The 21,233-nt window shown below is 38.6% G+C and overlaps 1 protein-coding gene, 1 long non-coding RNA gene and 1 pseudogene across 2 annotated transcripts in view; 1 reads left to right on the top strand and 2 right to left on the bottom strand.

Annotated features, from left to right (window-relative positions):
• Positions 1–10,621, bottom strand: part of LOC130928018 (oocyte zinc finger protein XlCOF6-like) — a 29,627-nt gene extending 19,006 nt beyond the window's left edge. Inside the window, exon 1 of the mRNA XM_057854190.1 lies at positions 9,901–10,621. Within this exon, the coding sequence (XP_057710173.1) occupies positions 9,901–10,027 (127 nt within the window). The 5' untranslated portion in view covers positions 10,028–10,621. The remainder of the gene's footprint in view (positions 1–9,900) is intronic.
• Positions 10,622–12,265: 1,644 nt separating this feature from the next.
• Positions 12,266–16,654, bottom strand: LOC130928110 (uncharacterized). Its single transcript, XR_009066634.1, has 4 exons — positions 16,566–16,654; positions 16,018–16,176; positions 15,897–15,921; positions 12,266–15,790 (listed from the first exon to the last, which is right to left on the bottom strand). It is a non-coding gene; the product is annotated as an uncharacterized LOC130928110 (long non-coding RNA).
• Positions 16,655–18,523: 1,869 nt separating this feature from the next.
• The window catches only part of LOC130927954 (zinc finger protein 135-like), a 42,358-nt pseudogene continuing 39,648 nt past the window's right edge, over positions 18,524–21,233 (top strand).

The raw sequence follows: 21,233 nt of genomic DNA, 5'->3' as shown, positions 1-21,233 counted from the left end.
CGTACAGTAAATGTGCCTGGATTTAGGTTCCCACTGGCGACAATGGTCCACGGAACCGTCTTCTTTTACTGTTCCTTAATTAATTGCTTTCAGCCATTTGCTTGTCCTTTTCTTCTCACGATGAAGAATAAAGAACTTCAAATGCGGCTCCGAACTCTTTCTTGTGTTACAAACCTCAACACGGCAACTTTAGTCATTCCGATGGAAAAAAAGACCGCAAATAAGACAAAAGTTCAACGCGTTTGTACTACAATAAAGGACAGAGCAACTGCTTGTGACTCGTGTTTTGCCCCCATTTCAATATGGCGACGCTTTGCTGTGGCTGGTGATGTCATTAATGGCCGGATGTCCGACTGCGAGAATGTGTCTGGAGGAGAGAGAGGAAGCGCGCGGATAACAAATGAGGTTGGAAAACAGCTTCTTTTGGTGATTTCTTGTTCTCCGTGGTTGCGGCCAACAGTAACTGTTAATCCTGCAATAAAAAAGTAGGTGCGTTCTCTATATCCAGTGCGACGCTAAATAGAGACTGTGCCGTCACGTTCGTGGCTATGAACACCTTTCTCATATCAACGACTCTACAGACGTGGCTATGTCTAAGCAGGTTTATTAACACTCAAAAGGGTGAAACTAAAGAAAACAGACAAAACAACACAATTATCCACAATATATGAAATCGCATATGTACTGCCCTATCTGTAGCAAACTGCATATGAAAATATGAAATAACAATTAGCAGAGCGCCCGAGACGCCATTTTGCCGACCCTCTAACTCGTGGGTAATTAACATATCACAAGTTTCATGCTAAGTGAATCTGTCACACTTTTTTTGCACTGAAGTACACGCAATTCACATATTTACGTTTTTAAACACATTTAAACAATACATACCGGCGATGCAACCTCAAATTCAAGGCAAAGTGGTCACAGAGACGTTGCGAACTGACTGCGGCCGTCTTCGTGTGATTCCCTACTGAACAACTACTGAACATCCGTGTGAGTTTCTTTCAAATGAAGTGCACATGGGATGCAGTAAATTAAGGCGTCCACTAGATGATGCTAATAAGACGTAAAATGAATAAAACTCAAGTATTCAATCACAAAACCCATTAATCTTTTATGCATAACAGAACACCGACATTTTGATTGGGTGGGCACGACTCACGTCTGGGTGGGCCGTGCCCACCCCGGCCCCCCCATAGATCCGGCCCCGCATGTCAAACATTTTGGTGTAAAGAATACAGGTTGTCATGCATTGACTTGGTACTCTTTCATGAGCGGGATACCTTAGTTCAAAGCTTACAAAATTGGGCTAATAAGCACGTGAAAGCCCGTCATCTACCAATACACACAAATACAGATGAGTGTGTACGTCACAAACGGCCTCTGAAAGAGTTGACAATTTAAAAGAGATCGTGACTTAATAAATTTATCCCTGGCGATACATTCCTAGTTAGCAGACTAAGCTTAAAAAGCAGGAGAAAATTGCTCGTCAACCAAGATAAAATATATGTATAATTACGCCACGCACATGCAAATAAAGATCAACATATGCATCATAAAGCGCCTCTGATAGAATACAGACTGTTGAAAATTCAAAAGGGATCGTTTTTCTCATCAACTTACCTCCGAATATACTTAACAGCCAGCCATTCGTATGAATGCGGTCCGCCCTCGAAGCCATGTTTGGAACTACCCGTGGCTCAACTACCCAAAAAACCAGGAAGTAAAATCGTATAATGGACGCCTATGGAAGTGTCGTAACCCTCTTAATATATGGCACTGGAAAAGTCCTCCTTGCCAATTTTCTGTTGTTTTTTCATGTTTTGTTGTCATCCAATCCAAATTAATTCAATGGGCTTCACATTACAGCGGCTAGTTGACGTAGTCGACGTCATCGATGACGTAAATTTGCTGATGAGCACACCATCCCGTCGACTCTTAATAAAGGGTTAAAAATATATATGCGTGGAGTGTTGAGAACGGCCAACGCTAGGGATTCAAGCGGGGAAAGCTGCACAAAGCCAAAAAAGTGCACTAGAGTGACCATTGCATGGACATATTTCAACGAAACAAAGGAGCGTACACCCAGCTTGCATACCACGGCAGCACGTCGGACGTAAATGAACACCTGAAACGCCGTCACCCAGGTATTATTTTGGAAGACGACAGGAGACTTTTTTTTTTCTAAATAAAGTTGCCTTTATGTTGTTCGTACAACAGAGTATTGGGGCTTATGTCGGGCTCATGAGCTAAATAAGCAGCTAAGTACTTTACGTAGGGCCTTGCCGTCCCCGTTAAAATCAACAATATTTAAATGGTAAATGGTGTTATACTTATATAGCGCTTTTCCACCTTTCAAGGCGCTCAAAGCGCTTTACACTATCTCGCCATCCACCTACTGGTGATGCAGCACCAGGAGCAACATGGGGTTCAGTATCTTGCTCAAGGACACTTAGGTGAGTTCATCAGAGCGGAGAATTGAACCCACAACCTCTGGGTTGGGGGACAACTACTCTACCAATGAGCCACACCACCCCCAAGCATCTTGTGTTTTAGAATCGGTTTTACAAATAAGGAAATCCTTGTTATATTGCTTCATCTACATCAAATTATAATCAATAAGATTTATACTAATGCTTCGTTGTAGCTCGCAGGGAAGGTACATGTAAATAAAATGCGTACCGGATCAACGCAACATTAGCCCTACGTAATAATGCAACTTTTTTTTTTTAATTATTTGACCCCAATATGTAGCGACGTATCATCGCGCATCATTAGGTTTTTTTTCCCCACATACTTTACTCCAGTGATACGTGACATTTATCTACTCAGCTGGCGCTCACTCTAATGCTGAGAACAATATAGACAAGCAAGCAAGAATTGTTTTGAATCCTGTTGGAAAAGTGAAGTCACAGTGTTCTGAAATTGTTTACATTCCATTCTTTTGCACGAGTTAATGCCATCAGCATTTGACCTCATCGTATTTTGTGATGCATTATTGTTATTTATGTGTTTATTTGTATGTCAATAAAGAATTTAAGTGTTCAAAAATAAAATTTTGATTAATAATCCAACAGAAATGTAATTGCAAGATTAGTGAAAAAGTTTATTAAAAAAAATTTTTTTTTAATTAGACTAATCGTTAAAAAGTCTGCAGACTAATCAGGAGAAAAATAATCGTTTGTGACAGCCCTACTTGACATCACATTAATTTCAGGAAGACATCAACAAAAATAGTCTCTTAAAATACATGAAAAAGGAATAAAAAAGGAAAATAAAAAAAGGAATAAAAGAGCCCAAGCCATACTGTATATTGTGTCTGCACGCAGGGCAGCAAATGAATAGGCATTCATTTCAGAGCGTAACAGCCAAAACATTGCAAAATGTCAGATCCGACACAGTTTCCATTTTAAATGTACCCCCCAGAGTGTGAAAATAAATCTGAACGGGGTTCTAAACTCTAAGCCATTGAGCCTAAGGCTGCAACAATTGATCGATGAATAAATCTCTTGCAGGGTTCTTGCACTATTTAAAAGTCAAACTGAATGCTTTTAAGACCTTCAAAATAGAAGACCAAAACAGGTGGCAACAATTTGTGAAGCAAAAAACTCATCTTATTTCACTGTAAACCGAGGGCGTAGGTTTGGTCTCAATATTAGTAGGGACAAAATAACAGTATAACCTGCATATACACTTTTTGGTGGGAACGGGACATGACTAAGACCAAACAGATTGGGCGAACGGGGGTCAGGGCTACATTTCTCACAAATATGAATCTAATTAATAGATAGGCTAAATCAGTTCTCTCCAAACTATCCCACATGTGGCCGCAGTGGGTGCAGGATTTCACTCCAACAAAACAAGACCACACAACAGACTTTTCACCAATCTGGTGTTTTATAAGTGTAATCAGTTGATTGTGTCAGGGAAATTCAATTTTGAACTCCAAGACAAGTGTCAACTCGATAGCTCGATGAGAAACGAATCAGACCATTCCATGGATTGCTTTTCTCGAAGACTTTATGAACAAGAGCTCTCGGGTACAGACGCAGAGCCACGCACTAAGCATCCTCTCCGCATGTGGACAAAAGAGAAATGCAGGGCATGCCTCTATTTATGGGTTGACATTAGGGGTGCAACGGTTCAGTTAGGTTCGGTTTGAACCTCGGTTTTGGGATCTCGGTTTCGATGTGCGTTTTGCTTTTTTTTTTTATTTTTTAAACTGCCTTTATTTTGCTTTTAAGAAAATGAAATAAACACTTACAATGTAAACATTTTCAACTGTTAAAATGCCTCTTAGCTCTTTGGCTAGTGTAGTGACTGACTACTGAAATACACACACAGTAGTAAAAAAGTTACTTGGGAAAGTAACTGTTGTTACCGTTCATGTTTAAAACAGTAACCTTTGCTATTTTTGGAGGTCATTTAAAGTTGTGAATCAACCGTTAAAGTTGATAAAATTGCTCCTGTTTTTGCATTAGTTCCCTTCTGACCGTTTCATCCTTTAAAGATAGACTCAAGTCAAGATTTTGCCGATTTAGGAGTATTTTAGATAAAAAGTTACTTAGGTTCGCTAGGAAGGTTCACTACAAAAGAGCCTTTCTGAGAAGTTTACTGCCCTAAAATGGCAGCTGTTTACTAACGCTACCGAGTGTCATTTCGCATGTAGTTCTGTATGCATGAGATATCTAGGCGTAGATTGTAGGCTGTCGGCTACAGTCAGTAAATATTGGAGCCACCTAGCCTAGCATCACGTTTGCTACAGCGTCACAACAAACACTCTTCCTTCTCCGTGTGCCTGACTTTTCTCTAACGCACATTGTCTCGTTGCCGAAGCGTTATAGTGGACCGTCACAGTTAGGTAGTAGCACTCTGTATCACGGGACGTCCAACTATCAGTGGTCAGGGCGAAACTATGTGCTTTAGCGAAATCATCTCCGATGGCTTTGTGTGCCATTTAATAAATGTCGGGGATTACGTTGTTGGAGAAATATGTCCGCGAGGGAACAATTTAACGTGGGTCAAGCTTTGCAAATAAATTAACGAAGCTCGCCATGTGTTTTCACTGGTGTCATCTTCGGGGTTGTCCTGCTCTGGGAAAGTGATATCTGTGGGTGATACCGGCTGAGGTGCCGAAGTCATGTTATTATTGTTGCCATTTTGCCTGGCACAGCCAGACTATTCTCCCTGTATTTTTCAAACACTGTGAGAAATAGTCTGGGACCCAGGCCATTAACGGCCTCTTGAGCAAGATACAAAATCAACCGTCCAATCAGATTTGTTTATTTGCGTGACGTGTTCTTAATGAGTAACGTCACTCTTGCCCTCCAAAAGTCGCCTCTAGAACAACACAGATGGCGAACAGGAGAGCCGAGAATATGTTCCAATCCGCGGTAAAACAAGTTTTAAATTACCAAAAACACAACGAAACAAGTCATTGACAACAGTCAACATGGCTCGCGCTAGCCATGTTTAATAAATTTCTCCATTCTCCGCTCACGCTAATTACTTGTCGCTTTAACAACGTCACGTCTGCCCGTCGCTTATTGGTCCACTCCGCTGTCTGTTTGCTGTGGCTTGCTCCGCCCTCGGAATTTGATCTGGCGGACGGTCGCCAGACTCAATCGCTGGAACAACAGTGAGTCTGGTATACCAGGCAAGTTGCCATTAGCATAGGGAACAACCGCTGAACAATGCTTGCAAATTGTTTAAATTTTTTTTTCTCAATATTTTCTCTCCCTCCGCATTGTAGTCCATGGGGACACCGAAATGTTGCCACACCGCAGATTTGAAAGAAGCCGGTGCTTCATCAAAATTCGGTCTCTCCACTCCTCCGCTCGCCATTGCTTTTTGTTTTCTTTCTTGTTTCACTTCGTTCGTAAGCGAGAGAGAGCGTTACTCGGCTTCTATTACACAGGTTCTTGACAGCGATCGGATATTTACTTGCGGTGCGGGAATTTCTCCACAGCTGTACTTCACATCACACACAGTCACACAGAGCTCGACCAATTCATTCCACAAGAGTTCGGAATAAATTAATTTCAAAACCGAAAAGGCGCGGTTCATAAAGGCGTATTGAAACGTACAGGGCGAACCATACGGTTCGGTTTTGAACCGCAAACCGTTGCACCCCTAGTTGACATCATAGAAACAAAAACGAAACTTACTATAGCATATCCTGGTGAACATCTCAAGTTACAGGAAAAACATCTCCAGTTGGAGAAAACCACCTCAAGCTATAACCTTGAAGACCGGCTCTGGCTAGACTGATAATGAGCCCAGTCTGATAAGCCACAATTGCCCATTGTATTAATTCAGGGTATATTGGAAAACACAGGAACATAACAGTCCATATTCGGGCATATTGTGATACAGTCTACTATAGTCAAGGCTATGGGGAAGCATACTCAAACAGGTTAATATAACAACGATGCTCTATGCTACAAGGTTCTCCTGCAAGCATAAAAAAAGCATACACAATATGATGTATAATGGTTGTGTTTCAAGCATGAATCAAATTTTCTCACAGATTGCAGTCAGGTGCTGCTGTTTCAGTAACATTGGTTAAAAGGTCTGTGCTTAATCGGTATGAACAAAAACCAGGACCCACAACGGCCCTCGAGTACCGGTTTGGAGATCCCTGGGCTAAATGATGGGTTCAAAATAAATCTGTATTGACTTAAATAACTTTCACACTGCAAATTTATAATGTCCTTAAAAATTCATCTTAAATCTAGTTGAATAATTTTCTTGTTTTGAGTGTTAAGATAAAAATGAAAATTAGGGAGAAAGGGTAAACCTTGATTCAAAGCATTTCTTACAGTTGACGTTAACGTTAACAGTAGAAAACACAGCTACCACTCTCATGCAAGTCAGACTTTCAGTCGCAAAATTAGTGGTGTGTTCCCCACCTTCACAACATTGACTGCTTTTTACAATACTAATACTTCTTACTTCTACTTCTACTTACTGTACTTAATATTGAAATAAAAGTTGAAATAATTTCATAAATAAAAATTGAAATAAATAAACATTGCAATAAATATTCTCTTATATAAAATTTACTCATCTGAAATTACAACGAGGGACGTCAGCGCCAAAAAAACTGCTTGGCAAGGACGCGACCATTGGGACAAAGACATGCCATAAAGAACTTATACGTTACGTCGATGTCCATTATTAAGGTCGTTTTCACGGGCTTAAACCAGAATTACATTGATTCAGTTGAAATACCTTCCTGAGAATTTTTCTTAACTCCACGCCGACAAAGTCAGGTGCAAATTAACAAGAGAACCCATGTGATTTTTAAAATAAGGTGTGCAAAGGAACAATTTGTATTTGACGTGCTATTTCAGACGTCTTATGGCAAATAGTGCGTACATAATGAGCTATGTATATTTTGTTAGACGTCATTCTAAATTATAAAAATTTGAAAATGGAATGTATCTTTAAATCTTAAAAAAAAAAAAAAAATCTCATTTGCAACGCCTGGCGGCTTTTAATTTGGTGTGGTGGTGCGCCACAATCTTTTTTTTATGTAGGAGAAACCCTGCAAAAATATTAAGGATATCCTAAGCAGATTCTAAAACACAGGATGCCTTCAATATCTTTGGTTTTAACGGAAGCGACATTTATTTTCAAAGTAATAGTATTACTCCTAGAATAAATGTCGAATTAATAGTATGAGAATAAAAGTCGTACTATTATTACATCGGGCTAATGTAGCTGAATAAACTGCCTCCGTTAAAATCAACAATATTGAAAGTATCTTGTGTTTTAGAATTGGTTTTACAAATAAGGAAATTGTTTTGCCTAATTTACATCAAATTATAATCAATTTAAGAATTTATATTAATGCTTGGTCGTAGCTCCTAGCTAAGGTACATGTATGTCAAGCCATAGCAGCTCACAGCTACATTACCTTTGCGTAATAACGCGATTTTTATTCTCGTACCAAGAGTATGACTTTAATCTTGTAGTCCTTTTTTGAATTTATGAGGCGTGCCGTTTTTGGCTCAGGCTTGGGGCCGGCCCGATGAGCGGTGGCCACAATTCTTGCTTTTCAAGCTTTTCAGAAATACGCCATTGGTGTAGCCACTAGACACTCAAATATGTCTGAACAATAGTGAAGGGCAACACTTATGTCAAAAGGATTCAATATAGTGCTGCAACGATTATTGGATTTACTCGAGGAATTCGGTTAGAAAAAAGCTTCGATTACAATTTTGCAGTTTCGATGATTCGTTGAATTAGAGTGGCGTTGTAATGTTTTTTGTTTTTGTTTTTTTTTAAGTGTTTACATCTTGATTTGGGTGGCATCACTGCAATAGTGGTTTTGACATATTTTGTCTAACATGGCTGAATCAAGCTGCTCCTTGTTGAGACCAAAATAGGATATGTTTTTGAATCAATATATTTGTTTATGCATTCGTTATTTAGTTTAGAAGTATGTTTAGCAGTTTTTTTTGTGAGAATATGTGTTTGAACGATTTATTAAGACATTTGCTTAAAAAAACAAAAAAAAAACAAATAAAAGAATTTTATAGCATTGAAGCGAGTGGACTTTTTCTATGCAAGTTAGCCAGTTATTTTGTTTTACTTAGACCCGCATATTTAGTTTTTTTTTTTTTTTATACTGTTTGAGGCCAAGCTCAGGTATTTCAATTTATTTTTAGGTCATTTATTGGTCTTATGAAATGAAAGCGCAATTCTGCATAGTTTGAAGAAACTTTCACATATTTCATTTTGTATTCGCAGTAATTGCTGTTTTTAAAGTGCAATCTTAGCAAGCCAAAATAAATGTTACCGCAAGCATAAACGCATTTTTTTTTTTTACATCTCCTAAAAATTATTCGGCAACACAATAAATGTTTGTATTCAGATTAAGCCATTATTTGGACTAACTAATCGATACAGGCATAAATCAATTAAAAAAAAAAAAAAAGTGAGTTCAAAACTTTTTTCACTGCAACCAAAAATAATTATTTCAAATACAAATATTTTCTGTATATGTATTAGGGGAGGTCAATTTTAGTTTTGTGTATGATTTTTCTTCTTCGATTTTTTTTTTTTTTTTTATTGAAGCAAATTTGGGGGGATTAAATGATTTACACTCAAATGTCCTGCGCGCAATATAGCCCAGACACAAAAAGGATTGCTTCAATTAAAAAAAAAACAAAAAAACATTTTCAATAAAAATTGAAATGTTCAAATGTAAATTTTAGAGTCAAATATTCTTTCCCATTCCAAATTTTTCCTGTGATTGAAAAAAAAAAAAAGTTTTCGGATTGAAATCATTTTTCTATTGAAAATATTATTTTTGAAGCAACTTCTTTTGTGATTGAATTAAGACACAAATGTCCTACCCAAAATGTGGCTCAAACTCAAAATCAAATTACTTCAATCAAAAAAATAAGAATTTTTTTTTAAGTTTTAAGTTTTCAAATGTTTTTTTTTTTTTTTTTTTTAAGTCTCAAATTTATTTTTGCATTCAAACACTTTTTTTTTATTTTATTTTATTGAAGTGACTTATTTTTATTGAAGCAACTTTTTATTTTGATTGAATACTAAAGATATAAATCTACCTCCATAATAAAAAAATCTTTGAGTAAAATTTAAGTAACTCGAGGCCGGGCCGAGTGTCTTCATTTTTGGAAATCAAAATATGGTAAATCCAGCCAAATTAAGGTTTAAAAGCGAAAACAACTTCAAACCACCCGGGAGTTTACCGCCATACATAAATTTCCCCTATGGAGTATCAATCAAGGATTATTTTAATGATTCAAAACGATAGACATCCAATTCATTTAAACAGGGAGGTCTAGCCTTGAATGCTCATCTTTTAATTCAAATACCATGGGGACAAAAAATGAATAGTATTTTCCGAATCGGTGAACCAACCTGGTAGTGTGCAAGGCACAACTTTTACTTGCATTTCGCAAGACGTCGAGCGTTGATGTTGTCGCAGATCTTTTGCGCCACAAAGTTCCGCCTCGAATTTTGCCGCTGGCGTCGTTCTTGCGCGCATTTTGCACACTTTAGAAGGCTCCAACTTGATGTTCAAGCGTCGAACCACGTTGTTCTGTGTTCGCAAGCTAAAATAAGCTAAGCTAAACTAAGCTAAGCTATAACAAGCATAAAGACCACTTGAAGATGGACGGTTCCAGTCAAGTAGTTCTGAGCCTCCTTTGTCCTGAACTGACTTCTTCTTCTTCTTCTTCTTCTTCTTTTTGTTTATGGGCAGTTTACCCCTCGGTGCCGTGGGGCATTACTGCCACCTACTGGACCGACGGTTTAGCACGAGATCAGGCAGTTACAGACTAAAAGTAATCGCTCCTGACAACCAGTGAAACACACCCAGAGTGTAGACAAAACCCGAGCCAAAAAATTGGATAAATGTAATACTAACAGCCAAATTAAATACTGATGAATTACCCTCTTCCTATATCCTGTCCAACAGCCCTGTGTCCCTGAGAAACTTTATTAGCCCTTTTTGAATATTGGCCCTTTTCATCTGCAGAACATTTCCCATCCCAAATGTCTCTTCTGCCTGGTCCAGCACCATTCTGAACCGATCCCTCTGCTCTCCATACTTCCCGCATACCATTAGAATGTGTTCAACCGTTTCACGCTCCCCACAGTGTTTACATTTCCCATCCTTGTGTTTTCCTATCCTATGCAACGAATCATTTAGCCCCGTGTGCCCTATCCTCATTCGACTTAACACCACCTCCTCCCTTCTGCTTCTCCCCAATCTCCTTCCCACACCCACCTGTGACTGCATTGAGAATAAATGTCTCCCCGTTTCTTGTGCTTCCCAATACCCTTGCCACCTCTTTTGTATGTAGCCCCCAATAATGGATTTCCCTTCCGCTCTACTCAGGACGCCCCTCCTTTCTATCCCCGGTGCTCTCAGCGATTGCTTGGCCAGGATGTCCACCACCTCATTTCCCTCAATCCCCACGTGCGCCGGGACCCACACAAACTCCACCCTGAGCCCACCTTTCTGTGCGACTCAAATACTAAGTCAAGTCTACTGGACTTCATGGTTAAAATACTCGTGAGCACCGACCAACTGTCTGAAGCAATCACTGCCAATTTTATCCCATTTGTTTGAACCCAACCAAGTGCCATTATAATTGCTGTTACTTCCACTGCATACACAGACAAGTGATCCGTACACCTCGTTTTAATGTCCACATTGTAGCTCGGCACATGTACCGCCGCCCCAGTACGTCCAGTTTCAGGATCCTTCGACCCGTCCGTAAATATCAGGACGCTTTGCCCATACCTCTGTCCCAGATACTCCTCGGCCACCATACCCTGGTTTCCCCTCTCCCGGATCACTTCCTTGATCTCAAAATTTACCACTGGCATCGTGAATAGCCAGGGCGCACACTGGACACTGGTACTGTTTTGCCGAACTCCAACTGGCTAAGCCCTGCCAGTTCTGCCACTGCATTCCCTACCCCGCTGAAGGTCATCTTCTGTTGATTTATGTCCTCCCACCTGTCCATCAGCACTTTCTTTACTGGATGTGTATCTCCATGGCCCCTTACACTCACCCAATACGCAAGCATAATTTTCAATCTTCTGTCTTAAAGGGAGCTCCCCCAATTCCACCTGTACTGCTGCGACTGGTGACGTTCTGAAAGCTCCACTGCATATTCTCAGACCGTGCGCTTGTTGCACCTCCAGCTTTCTGAGGTGGGAGTTCGCTGCCAAGGCATAAGCCATACACCCATAATCAATAGAAGACTGAACTGACTTAGTGGGTTAACTCCGCACAAAAAGCTGCGTGTTGCTGAGCACGTTTTATTTTCCGCAAGAGTAACTAACTTGTGTCGCGACCAGATGGAGGCGCGCATGTGCAGACAAATGTGAGGAGCTCCCCTACTGCGCATGGTCCACTCACATCCTGTCCGACTCACATTGGGTTGCAACTTGCAACACGCCTACTTGGGCATTTTACTCGCTTAAATGTTCACTTTCCTTCTTATTTTATAGACTTAGTTTTACCCAGGGGTGAAAGTGGGCCAGAACGGTCAGGAACGCAGTTCCGGTATAAGATCAAATACAGGCGAGTGAGGACAGAGGAAACTCAACTCTTTTAAAAAGGATTTACTTGCACAAAACTGGGAAAATGAATGTAACGGAAGTGACATTTACTGTGTATATGAAACATTTTTGAATATATTCACATCATTATATGATAAAAACTGTCCAATACAACAGTACAGCAGAAAGCAAAAGTACAAAGCTAGACCATGGTTCACGAAGGGATTGCAAAATGCTTGTAAGAAGAAAAATACACTGTATAGAGAATTCATTAAAAAAAAAAAAAAAAAAGAACTACAGAGGCAGAAAATAGATATAAAAAATATAAAAAATAAACTGACCAATATGATAAGGGTATGTAGGAAAGAATACTATAGCAAAATATTGTATAACAACAAAAACAATATTAAAGGAATATGGGATATATTAAATGGTATTATTAAAAATGGTGCGAAACAACAGGGCTATCCTCAATACTTTGTGGAAGATGATATGAACAAGGATAATATGAATGACATATTTGGCAGCTTTAATGCGTTCTTTGTAAACATTGGACCAAATCTGGCAAAACATATTCCAGATACAAGTTTATCTGAGTGGAATGAAAACCTATTTGAAAGGAATCCCAGCTCAATGTTCCTTACAGCAGTGGTTGAAGAAGAAATAATTGATATAGTAAATACATGTAAATGCAAAACATCCACTGATTCAAATGACATTGACATGATAGTTGTTAAAAAGGTCATTGAGGGAATTTCAAAACCACTAACATACAGTATATCTGTAACTTATCATTTTCAACTGGTAAATTTCCAAATAAAATGAAAATAGCTAAAGTAGCACCATTGTAAAAGACTGGGAACAGACACCACTTTACAAATTACAGGCATGTTTTCTACTCCCACAGTTTTCCAAAATTCTAGAAAAATTATTCAACAACAGATTAGACAAATTCATAAATAAATATAACTTACTTTTCGACAGTCAATATGGTTTTAGGGCAGTTCAACATCACTAGCATTAATAGGATCAGTTGAGGAGATCACTCACGCTTTTGATAACAAATTACACTCAGTTGGAATATTCATTGATCTTATGAAAGCATTTGACACCATTAATCATGACATTTTAATTAATAAACTTGAAAAGTACGGGATCAGGGGAGTGGCACTACACTGGGTGAAGAGTTTTTTAAGTAACAGAAAACAATTTGTGAAGTTGGGTGACTACTCATCATCATGCTTGGACATTGCTTGTGGTGTCCCTCAGGGTTCGGTGTTAGGTCCAAAACTGTTTATTCTTTATATAAATGATATATGCAAAGTTTCAAGAATACTAAAATTAGTTTTATTTGCAGATGACACAAGTATCCTTTGTTCTGGGGGGGAATTACATGAGCTCCTGGGTAGGGTTTCTGATGAAATTTGTAAATTAAAAACATGGTTTGACAGAAACAAATTATCATTAAACTTAAGTAAAACAAAATTCGTGTTATTTAGCAGATACAATAAAAACAGTGAAGTACAAATACAGATAGATGGGGTAAATATTGAAACGGTCTATGAAAACAAGTTTCTTGGGGTAGTTATTGATGAGAAGATTAACTGGAAAGCTCATATAAAACATATACAAAGTAAATTATCAAGAAGCATTTCAGTCCTGAGTAATGCAAAACACAGTCTTGACCATAAATCACTCCACATACTTTACTGTTCTTTAATCCTGCCATATTTACACTACTGTGCAGAAGTCTGGGGTAATATTTATAAATGTAGAATAAATTCACTATCCATTTTACAAAAAAGAGCCATAAGAATGGTAAATAACGCTGGTTATAGGGATCATACAAATACATTATTTTTAAATTACGGAACATTAAAATTCATGGACTTGGTTCATTTTCAAACAGCTCAGCTAATGTATAAGGCTTTACACAGGTCACTTCCTGGCAATATACAGAAATTATTTTTTAACAAAGAAGGACAATACAGTTTGACGGGGGAGCTTCACTTACAGCATCAGCAGGTATGAACTACATTAAAAAGTTTTTGTGTTTCAGTTTGTGGAGTGAAGCTGTGGAATAAACTAGATGAGGGGCACAAGCAATGTCCAAGCATGACCCAGTTTAGGAAGTGGTACAAGCACATGGTTTTCACTGGGCAAAGGGAGGAGGAAGAGGTTCAATTATAGGGGGTTTTCACATATCTGTTATTGGCTACTCTAAGTCCTGTTTATTTTTGTTTATCTTGCATTTTATGTATATGGTTATTTAGTTTATTTCTTTGTAATATGAGGACTAGTTACATAGGGCGGACAGATATAATTAAGGAATAGAAATGGGGGGTAGGTTTTAATAAGCAAATGCTTCATCCTACTCCTTTTTGGACACAATGAATAAATTCTGATCTTGTTTAATATTATCATTATTATGATTGTCTTAACTATTGTTTCTGTTATCTCGAGAATATCATTGGTTCTGTCTGATTTTTTTTATTTTTATTTTTCTATTTTGTTTTTCGTTTGTTTTGTTTGTCTTTTTTTTTTCCTCATGTCCAAATAAAGCATTCATTCATACATTCAGATTCAGAACGCAGTTCCGGTATAAGATTGAGGGCCGGAATGCTGTTCCGGTACACGGTGCTTTGATTAAAAAAATATGACGGCAACTGTCAAAACGTTATGTAAAAAAAAAAATGCTAAGCTGCCACACATGCATTTCATCTCCAAGAAGAAAACAATCTACCAACATCAGATTTACAAGCATAATAAAGTGGTTGTGTCGCGTAATCTATTTCCACCGATGTTTACTATTTGTTTTACGGCATGGAGGTTTCCCAGCTGCTGCAGTTATCTGAGTCTGACGATGATGAGTCACGTCAATGTACGAATGCACGCAGCAAAGCAAAACACCTGGAATCATTTATCGTTTCAATTGGCTGGCATACTGACATATGATCAGCAGAGATAGTTAGCTCTGATTGGTTCAAACATGCATGTTTTCTGGCACAGCAAAAAAAAAAAAAAAAAAAAAAGTTTGTTGAATTGATGTGACAAAAAAAAAAATATTTATGCAATATTTATTGATGCAATAGAAAATGGATCAAATCTTTAAGAGCAAGGAAAGAGTTGAGGAGGCTTATTTATCATATTTAGTTTTATTTGCTCTGATGGGGAGGTTCAGAACATCTTAGCTGTCAATGTGCACTTTGGACTTATATTTGTTCATTTATGTTAGCTTACTTATTCATTTCCTTATAATTTAAAAAGTCAATGTTTGCGCCATCTTCAAAATATATTCCATTTTACTCTGCATAATATAAGTCTTGTACTTATTTTTCTGAATGTATGTTACTTATATCTTGACTATTTAAAAAAAAAGAAAAGAAAGCAAAAGTAAATGTTTACATTCACATCAATTTTAATATACATCCTATGTTCTTAAGTAATTAAAATTGAGATTTGGCATTTAGTATGTGAGGAAATGAGGGAAAATAAAAATTAGGAGATGGTGGTTGAGGTTATTGCTAATACAATTTTGAATGAAAGTCAGTTTTTGTATGTGTTATAGAAATAAATGTGCCAAAACAGTTTTCTTTGCATTTGAGTAGTTTTAGGAGGTCCAACCCCCCCAAAAATGAAAATAAATAAATAAACAAAATTTCTGGCTCCGTGGCAACCTTCACATCGAGGAGTTCCGGCAAGAAATTCTAGCCACTTTCACCCTTGATTTTACCTGACACACAAAAAATGACATTTGACAAATACTGTATTGTCCTCAAAACTAGGACGTAAAATCAGAAATCTTGAAGCCTCTAATTCAAGCAAAACCAAACGTTTACCTTTTTGGTGGCACTTTTTCATTTACTGTAGTTTGGACCCAAGCAACACAAATAAAATTACAAGTCAAGAACCTTTTTTTCTGTTACATGGTGTAATGTATGAAAAATAACAACTCATTACCTGAAAAAGAGGTCTAATTTTACTGGGAATCCCTCTCTTTGGGTGTGAGGTGTAAAGCCGGCGACGCTATGGAGGTGCGACTCCGGCCAGAGAATCAGCGGATCAACAGTTCAGGATTTGATTTATTTGTTGTATTGTTTTATGTTGTGTTGTGATTTTCTGCAAACACAGGACAACCATGTAACATGTCACTAATACAATATATAAACACATACTGTATAAACCTATAGCTAAATTAACAGGAAAACATTAAACATAATATAAGTGAAATACACGGCTAATCATGCACAATAATGAGCATACCAACTGAGCAGGAAATTAACTTAACAATTTAGATAACTGAATTGGCAACAACAAACTATCAACCTTCAGAATGTAGCCAAAAGGGCCAACGATTAGCACCAGCGCTAAGCGGCTAGCGCGGCGGCTAGCGCTCGGAAGCTAGCGGTTAGCTCGTGGCGGCTAACAACGCAACGGACCACAAACAGGCAAATCATTTGCCAAAGGTGTTCAAACAATTCCAAAGTACAGTTCTACTCCAAACCCACCTTTTTCATCCACGCACAACACCCGGAAGGCAACAAACAGGACGGCAGATTTAGGAACGAACTGCACTCATTGAAAGGAGGAAAAAAAGAGTCACTCGCACGCGCCAATGAAGGGAGGAGAGAAAGTCACTCGTGCGCGCGTCACTCTCCTTGAAGGGCCAGTGTAGCAGCGACTGAACTGAAGCACTCACACTCACAATGGGGCTTTCCTACATTACCCTTTGATATATAAAATCAGATTTTTGTCTTGAACAACAGGTGAAATTGGTGTCATGGTTCATTGTTAACACCAAACATTTTATAGATCAGTGGGCTGTGATGGTCGGTTGTGCAGCATATGGATTTACCAATCGGACTGAAAAGGGCTATCGTATGTATGGTTTCCCCAAGGACCAAGAGCAGCAGAAAAATTGGATGGTCATGGTCAGCCGTCAAAACATCAAATTGAAAGGCTTTTTTTTTTTTTTTTTGCCGTTTTAAAAAGGGTCTCAGTCCCCAGCATAAGCAGCAGCATGATGTGCATCATGAAAATGATACCTAAAAAAATAATAACATACATTAAATAGTTTTACATTATAATTTTGTGTCTATTATTTGTTGACATCTCTTTTCAATCTATACACATTTCTAATATATACTGTAAACATTTTGAGGTACACAATACAGGTTGTCATACATTAACTTGGTACTCTTCGATGAGGGTGATACCCTAAAAGCTTATATTGAACAAACAAGCATGTGAAAGCATGTCATCTATACCAATATTCGCAAGCGTGACAGTAAACAAGCAATTGAAGCATCTGCTTGTGTAAACTGTATTTCATGTGAACCATACTGTTCACTTTATTAGTTTTATTGTTGGGTGTAGAACACCTAGTACTAAGCTTGGTCAATAATCAAAGTTGCTTGACTGCAAATTTTCCTTAGGCAGTATTTTGTTGCTCTGATGTGATTATAACAAGACATTCATGAACCACTCCCACGATAATAATTGAGTTTCATCAAAATGATTGCGCCTGAATCTTGTTTATAAACTTGAAAATTCAATTTCTGGAGAAATGGCGATGGTAGCTTTGCTTTCACAGGTAAACCCCAAGGAGTCGCGTCCTGCTGATTTCAATTTACTTCCTGTTGATGTGGGGATATTTCAGGGCCACTTTCTATTGATATCAGGTCATTTTCTGTGGATATTTTGACGTACAAAGACCGTCAGGGCCGACTTACATATGTGTCAATGGAATCCAAGTACATTGGCATCAATAGAATCGAGATGCATGGCAGTCAATGGTATCGACTTACTTGTGCGCCAGTTGAATGTCAATGGGCTGTATAACGGTAATTTTTTTGTCAAAAATCACAACTACCCATGTTTTTCTGCCATTGAAGATAAAGGGGAAATTTTGCCCATTAGAAATGAATGGAACGGCGTACATGGCAATGGCATGCCATTAGAAACGAATTGGAAATTTTGGGGCAAATTTTAGGGGAACCGCATGTTTTTGGCAAATTTTGTATACAACTTTTCTACCCCTAACTTTCCTGAAATTTTTAATGAATGATTAATGTGAATTGGATAAGAATTGTAGGATTTTGAAAAAAACAAAAACAAAAACAAAAACATGCGTTTTGGCGTGAACGGTAATTTTTTTGGGTGTCTTTCGAAATATTCCCTGCGTCGCACGAGAATTCCGGTCATTTCGGCATTTGAACGGTGTCGATGGGCAACCGGTTTGGGCTGTGCAGCGCGCCGAAAAAAAGAAACGCCATTTAAAAAAAAAAAGGAATGACAAAGATTATTTCTTTTGCATTACATGCAAATACCCATCAATGACCATTGTTAAATGAGGCCCTTAAAAAGTAGCGTTCCTGTTTCACGTCAGACAATGAACAGCAAGAAAAGCAAAAAAAAAAAAAAAAGCAAGCGCTGTCGTGTACGTCCGCGTCATGCGTCATGACGTAGTCGTACAGGATGTGAGTTGCTGGAGAAGTCGTCCGATTGCTTTGGAAAAGTGGTGCTTTGAAGACAATCCACTTAGCCCCAAGACGTAATGTAATCGACTGAACGGTGTCAGATATTTTTGGACAAGAATCCGTTCAATCTCGCTTCTGCTTCGAGTCGTTTGGGTGCACGTTGAAACTTCGAGGCCTTCTTTGTTAGCCTAGCCTAGTTTAGCAGCTAACAAAGAGAAACAACGCGCCTGGGATAAACACGTCGCCGAGCAAGCCAACATCAAGTCCCAAAATGTCAGGTGAGTATCTCAATTGTCTCGCAAATACTATACATTACCATTCGAATGTTTAAAGACACAAAATGTCTGATTCGTGTTGTCACGCAGCAGCCCATTTGTTGTTTTCTATTTTTACGGTTTTTGTTTATTATCGTCTTTTACTAATTTGAATGTGATGTAAAGCACTTAAATTATTCTCATGTAACAATTCTACATATTTACCAATCGAAAAACGGAGTAACTACCTTTCAGTCACATCCTATTAGGCTCGAGCGTTTACGTCACAGCAGCACGGGATCGTGCGAGATTTGCGACAACACAGCCATTGCGGAAGCACGTCTGCATCACGGGACATTTAAACTTAACGGCAAATACAATTCAACTACGAGTGCCAAAGATGGAAAAATGTAGGGAAAACTTGCCAGTTCGAAACAGAGACAAACTTGTTACCACGGCGAAGGACAGATATGTGAGCAATTTTAAGGATGTGAACAATGTTGACCCTCACGAGCAAGCCGAACACAAATGGAATAAAGATGTCGACAAGCTTCCACCACTACGCGAAATGGACATCATGCTGTATTTAGTGTTTGATATATGTTACAACACTTATCAGCAATTCCGAAACTACAAATCGCTACAAAGCTATGAACAGTTTTGCTGCGGATGGGTGCAGGATCTTCACTTTATGACCATAGCAAACGGCAACACCATCTTTCTAGCAAAGGTAGGCAATGTGTGTTTACATTAGTCTGTGACCACGGATGTACAAATCTTTTGCTGCATAAAATGTAGCCTGCGTACAAATTCTTTGCCACTCTCTCACGTCAAAATATTACAGCTTTTTCATTTAGCAACGACAGGAATTATGTCTTATGAAGACAATGCACATGTATGCATGCTAGATGTTTAGCTGTAGCAATAGCTAACAACAGGCCGACTTAGGGCGTAAAGTTACTGAAATTTGCGTAAACAAACGAAATTAACTTACCGGAGTGGAAGTGCATAGAGCAAACTCAGTAACTGGAGAATCAAACGTTATGCCCTTCCTTCTGATCGAGGCCACCCATGCCATTCTTCGACGTTTGGTAAGTTCAGATACGAGCTTTCCCTCGCCTTTTCTCCATGTCCGGATCCGGAAGAAACTCAATGGTGTTCCGTCGAGCTGTACATTCTCCTTTCTATTCGATCGGTTGTTGCAATTCTTTATCGCACAATAATTTCCAACCATTTTTAAAGAGCGACCTGTGTTGAAATGCCTCAGTTTATGTTTCTCGCTTCCACAATGGCGAGAGCGGCGGAAACCTCGCGAGTGCCACGTCATACGCTCGAGCCTAATAATAGTTGCTGCGACACAAATCTGTAACAATTCATTTACAATGACTACGACTAGCAATCTGCAAATAATCCAACTTAAAATACTGCATAAATAGCATAAAACTTAATTTAATGCGTACAAAATGGGCTTTTGCCAAGTGTCCAAATCATGTGTCCAAATGTCCAAACCAAGGGCGTAGGTTTGGTTTTACCATTGGTAGGGACGGTATAAACGCATAACCTGCATGTACACTTTTTGCTGAAAAGTTGGAAGTGTTATGTTCCTACCGTCCCGATGCAAACCTACGCACTTGGTCCAAACTTTCAGGAGAATACTCCAGATCAGTGACGTGCGGTAAGGTTCATGGTTGGTGAGGCACTGACTCCTTTAGTGTCAGTTTCCAAATATATATACCGAAAAGGGTAGCTTATTCAATTGGCTACTGGTTATTTCATATCTCATCAGCATTCTTCACAAAACACGCACACACGGTACATATTATCAGAGTAATTTTATTCACCTCGAGGAATCGTTAAATTTTGACAGCCCTAAGCATCAAGTTTTGCCAAGACTACTTTTTATTCGGGACAACGCGCTGACGTCACGTGCGTAGAGGAAGAAGCAATAAAAAAAATACCTTACTGCAGTCGACAGCCGTTACAAACTGCGCCGACGTTGCTAAAAACTACGCCTGCATGTTGCTACGTGTTAGCAGGTAGCGTCTGTATGCGTGTCATAGATATCACATGTACGTAGAACTAGATGCGAAATGACCGACTCGGCGGCGTTAATAAAACAACCGCCATCTTAAAGCAGTACACCTCTCAGCGCTCATAAATAAGATTAACGTTACTGTCACTCGCTAATGTAGCGTTATCCCTGCGGAGGGATAGGTTTCTATTCATTATGACGACTGTCGATGCATGGCTAACTCTTACATGCAGGCTTTATTTAATCTGTGAAAACAGCGCTGTAGAGTGATTAGGGTGTAAAATAAAAACTTAATAATGCTAACTGTCATTTTGAGCTCAGTAGTCATTGCTGTTGTCAGACTAATGTTGAAAAAGTTTTTAGTACTCTTGATAACAACTAGCCAGCTGAATTAGGTGAGTTTGAATAACA

Source organism: Corythoichthys intestinalis, chromosome 13 (genome assembly GCF_030265065.1).
Source record: "Corythoichthys intestinalis isolate RoL2023-P3 chromosome 13, ASM3026506v1, whole genome shotgun sequence".
NCBI classification, from domain to species: domain Eukaryota; kingdom Metazoa; phylum Chordata; class Actinopteri; order Syngnathiformes; family Syngnathidae; genus Corythoichthys; species Corythoichthys intestinalis.
The sequence above is the reverse complement of the archived record's forward strand: the minus strand, read 5'-3'. Positions and strand labels throughout refer to the sequence as shown.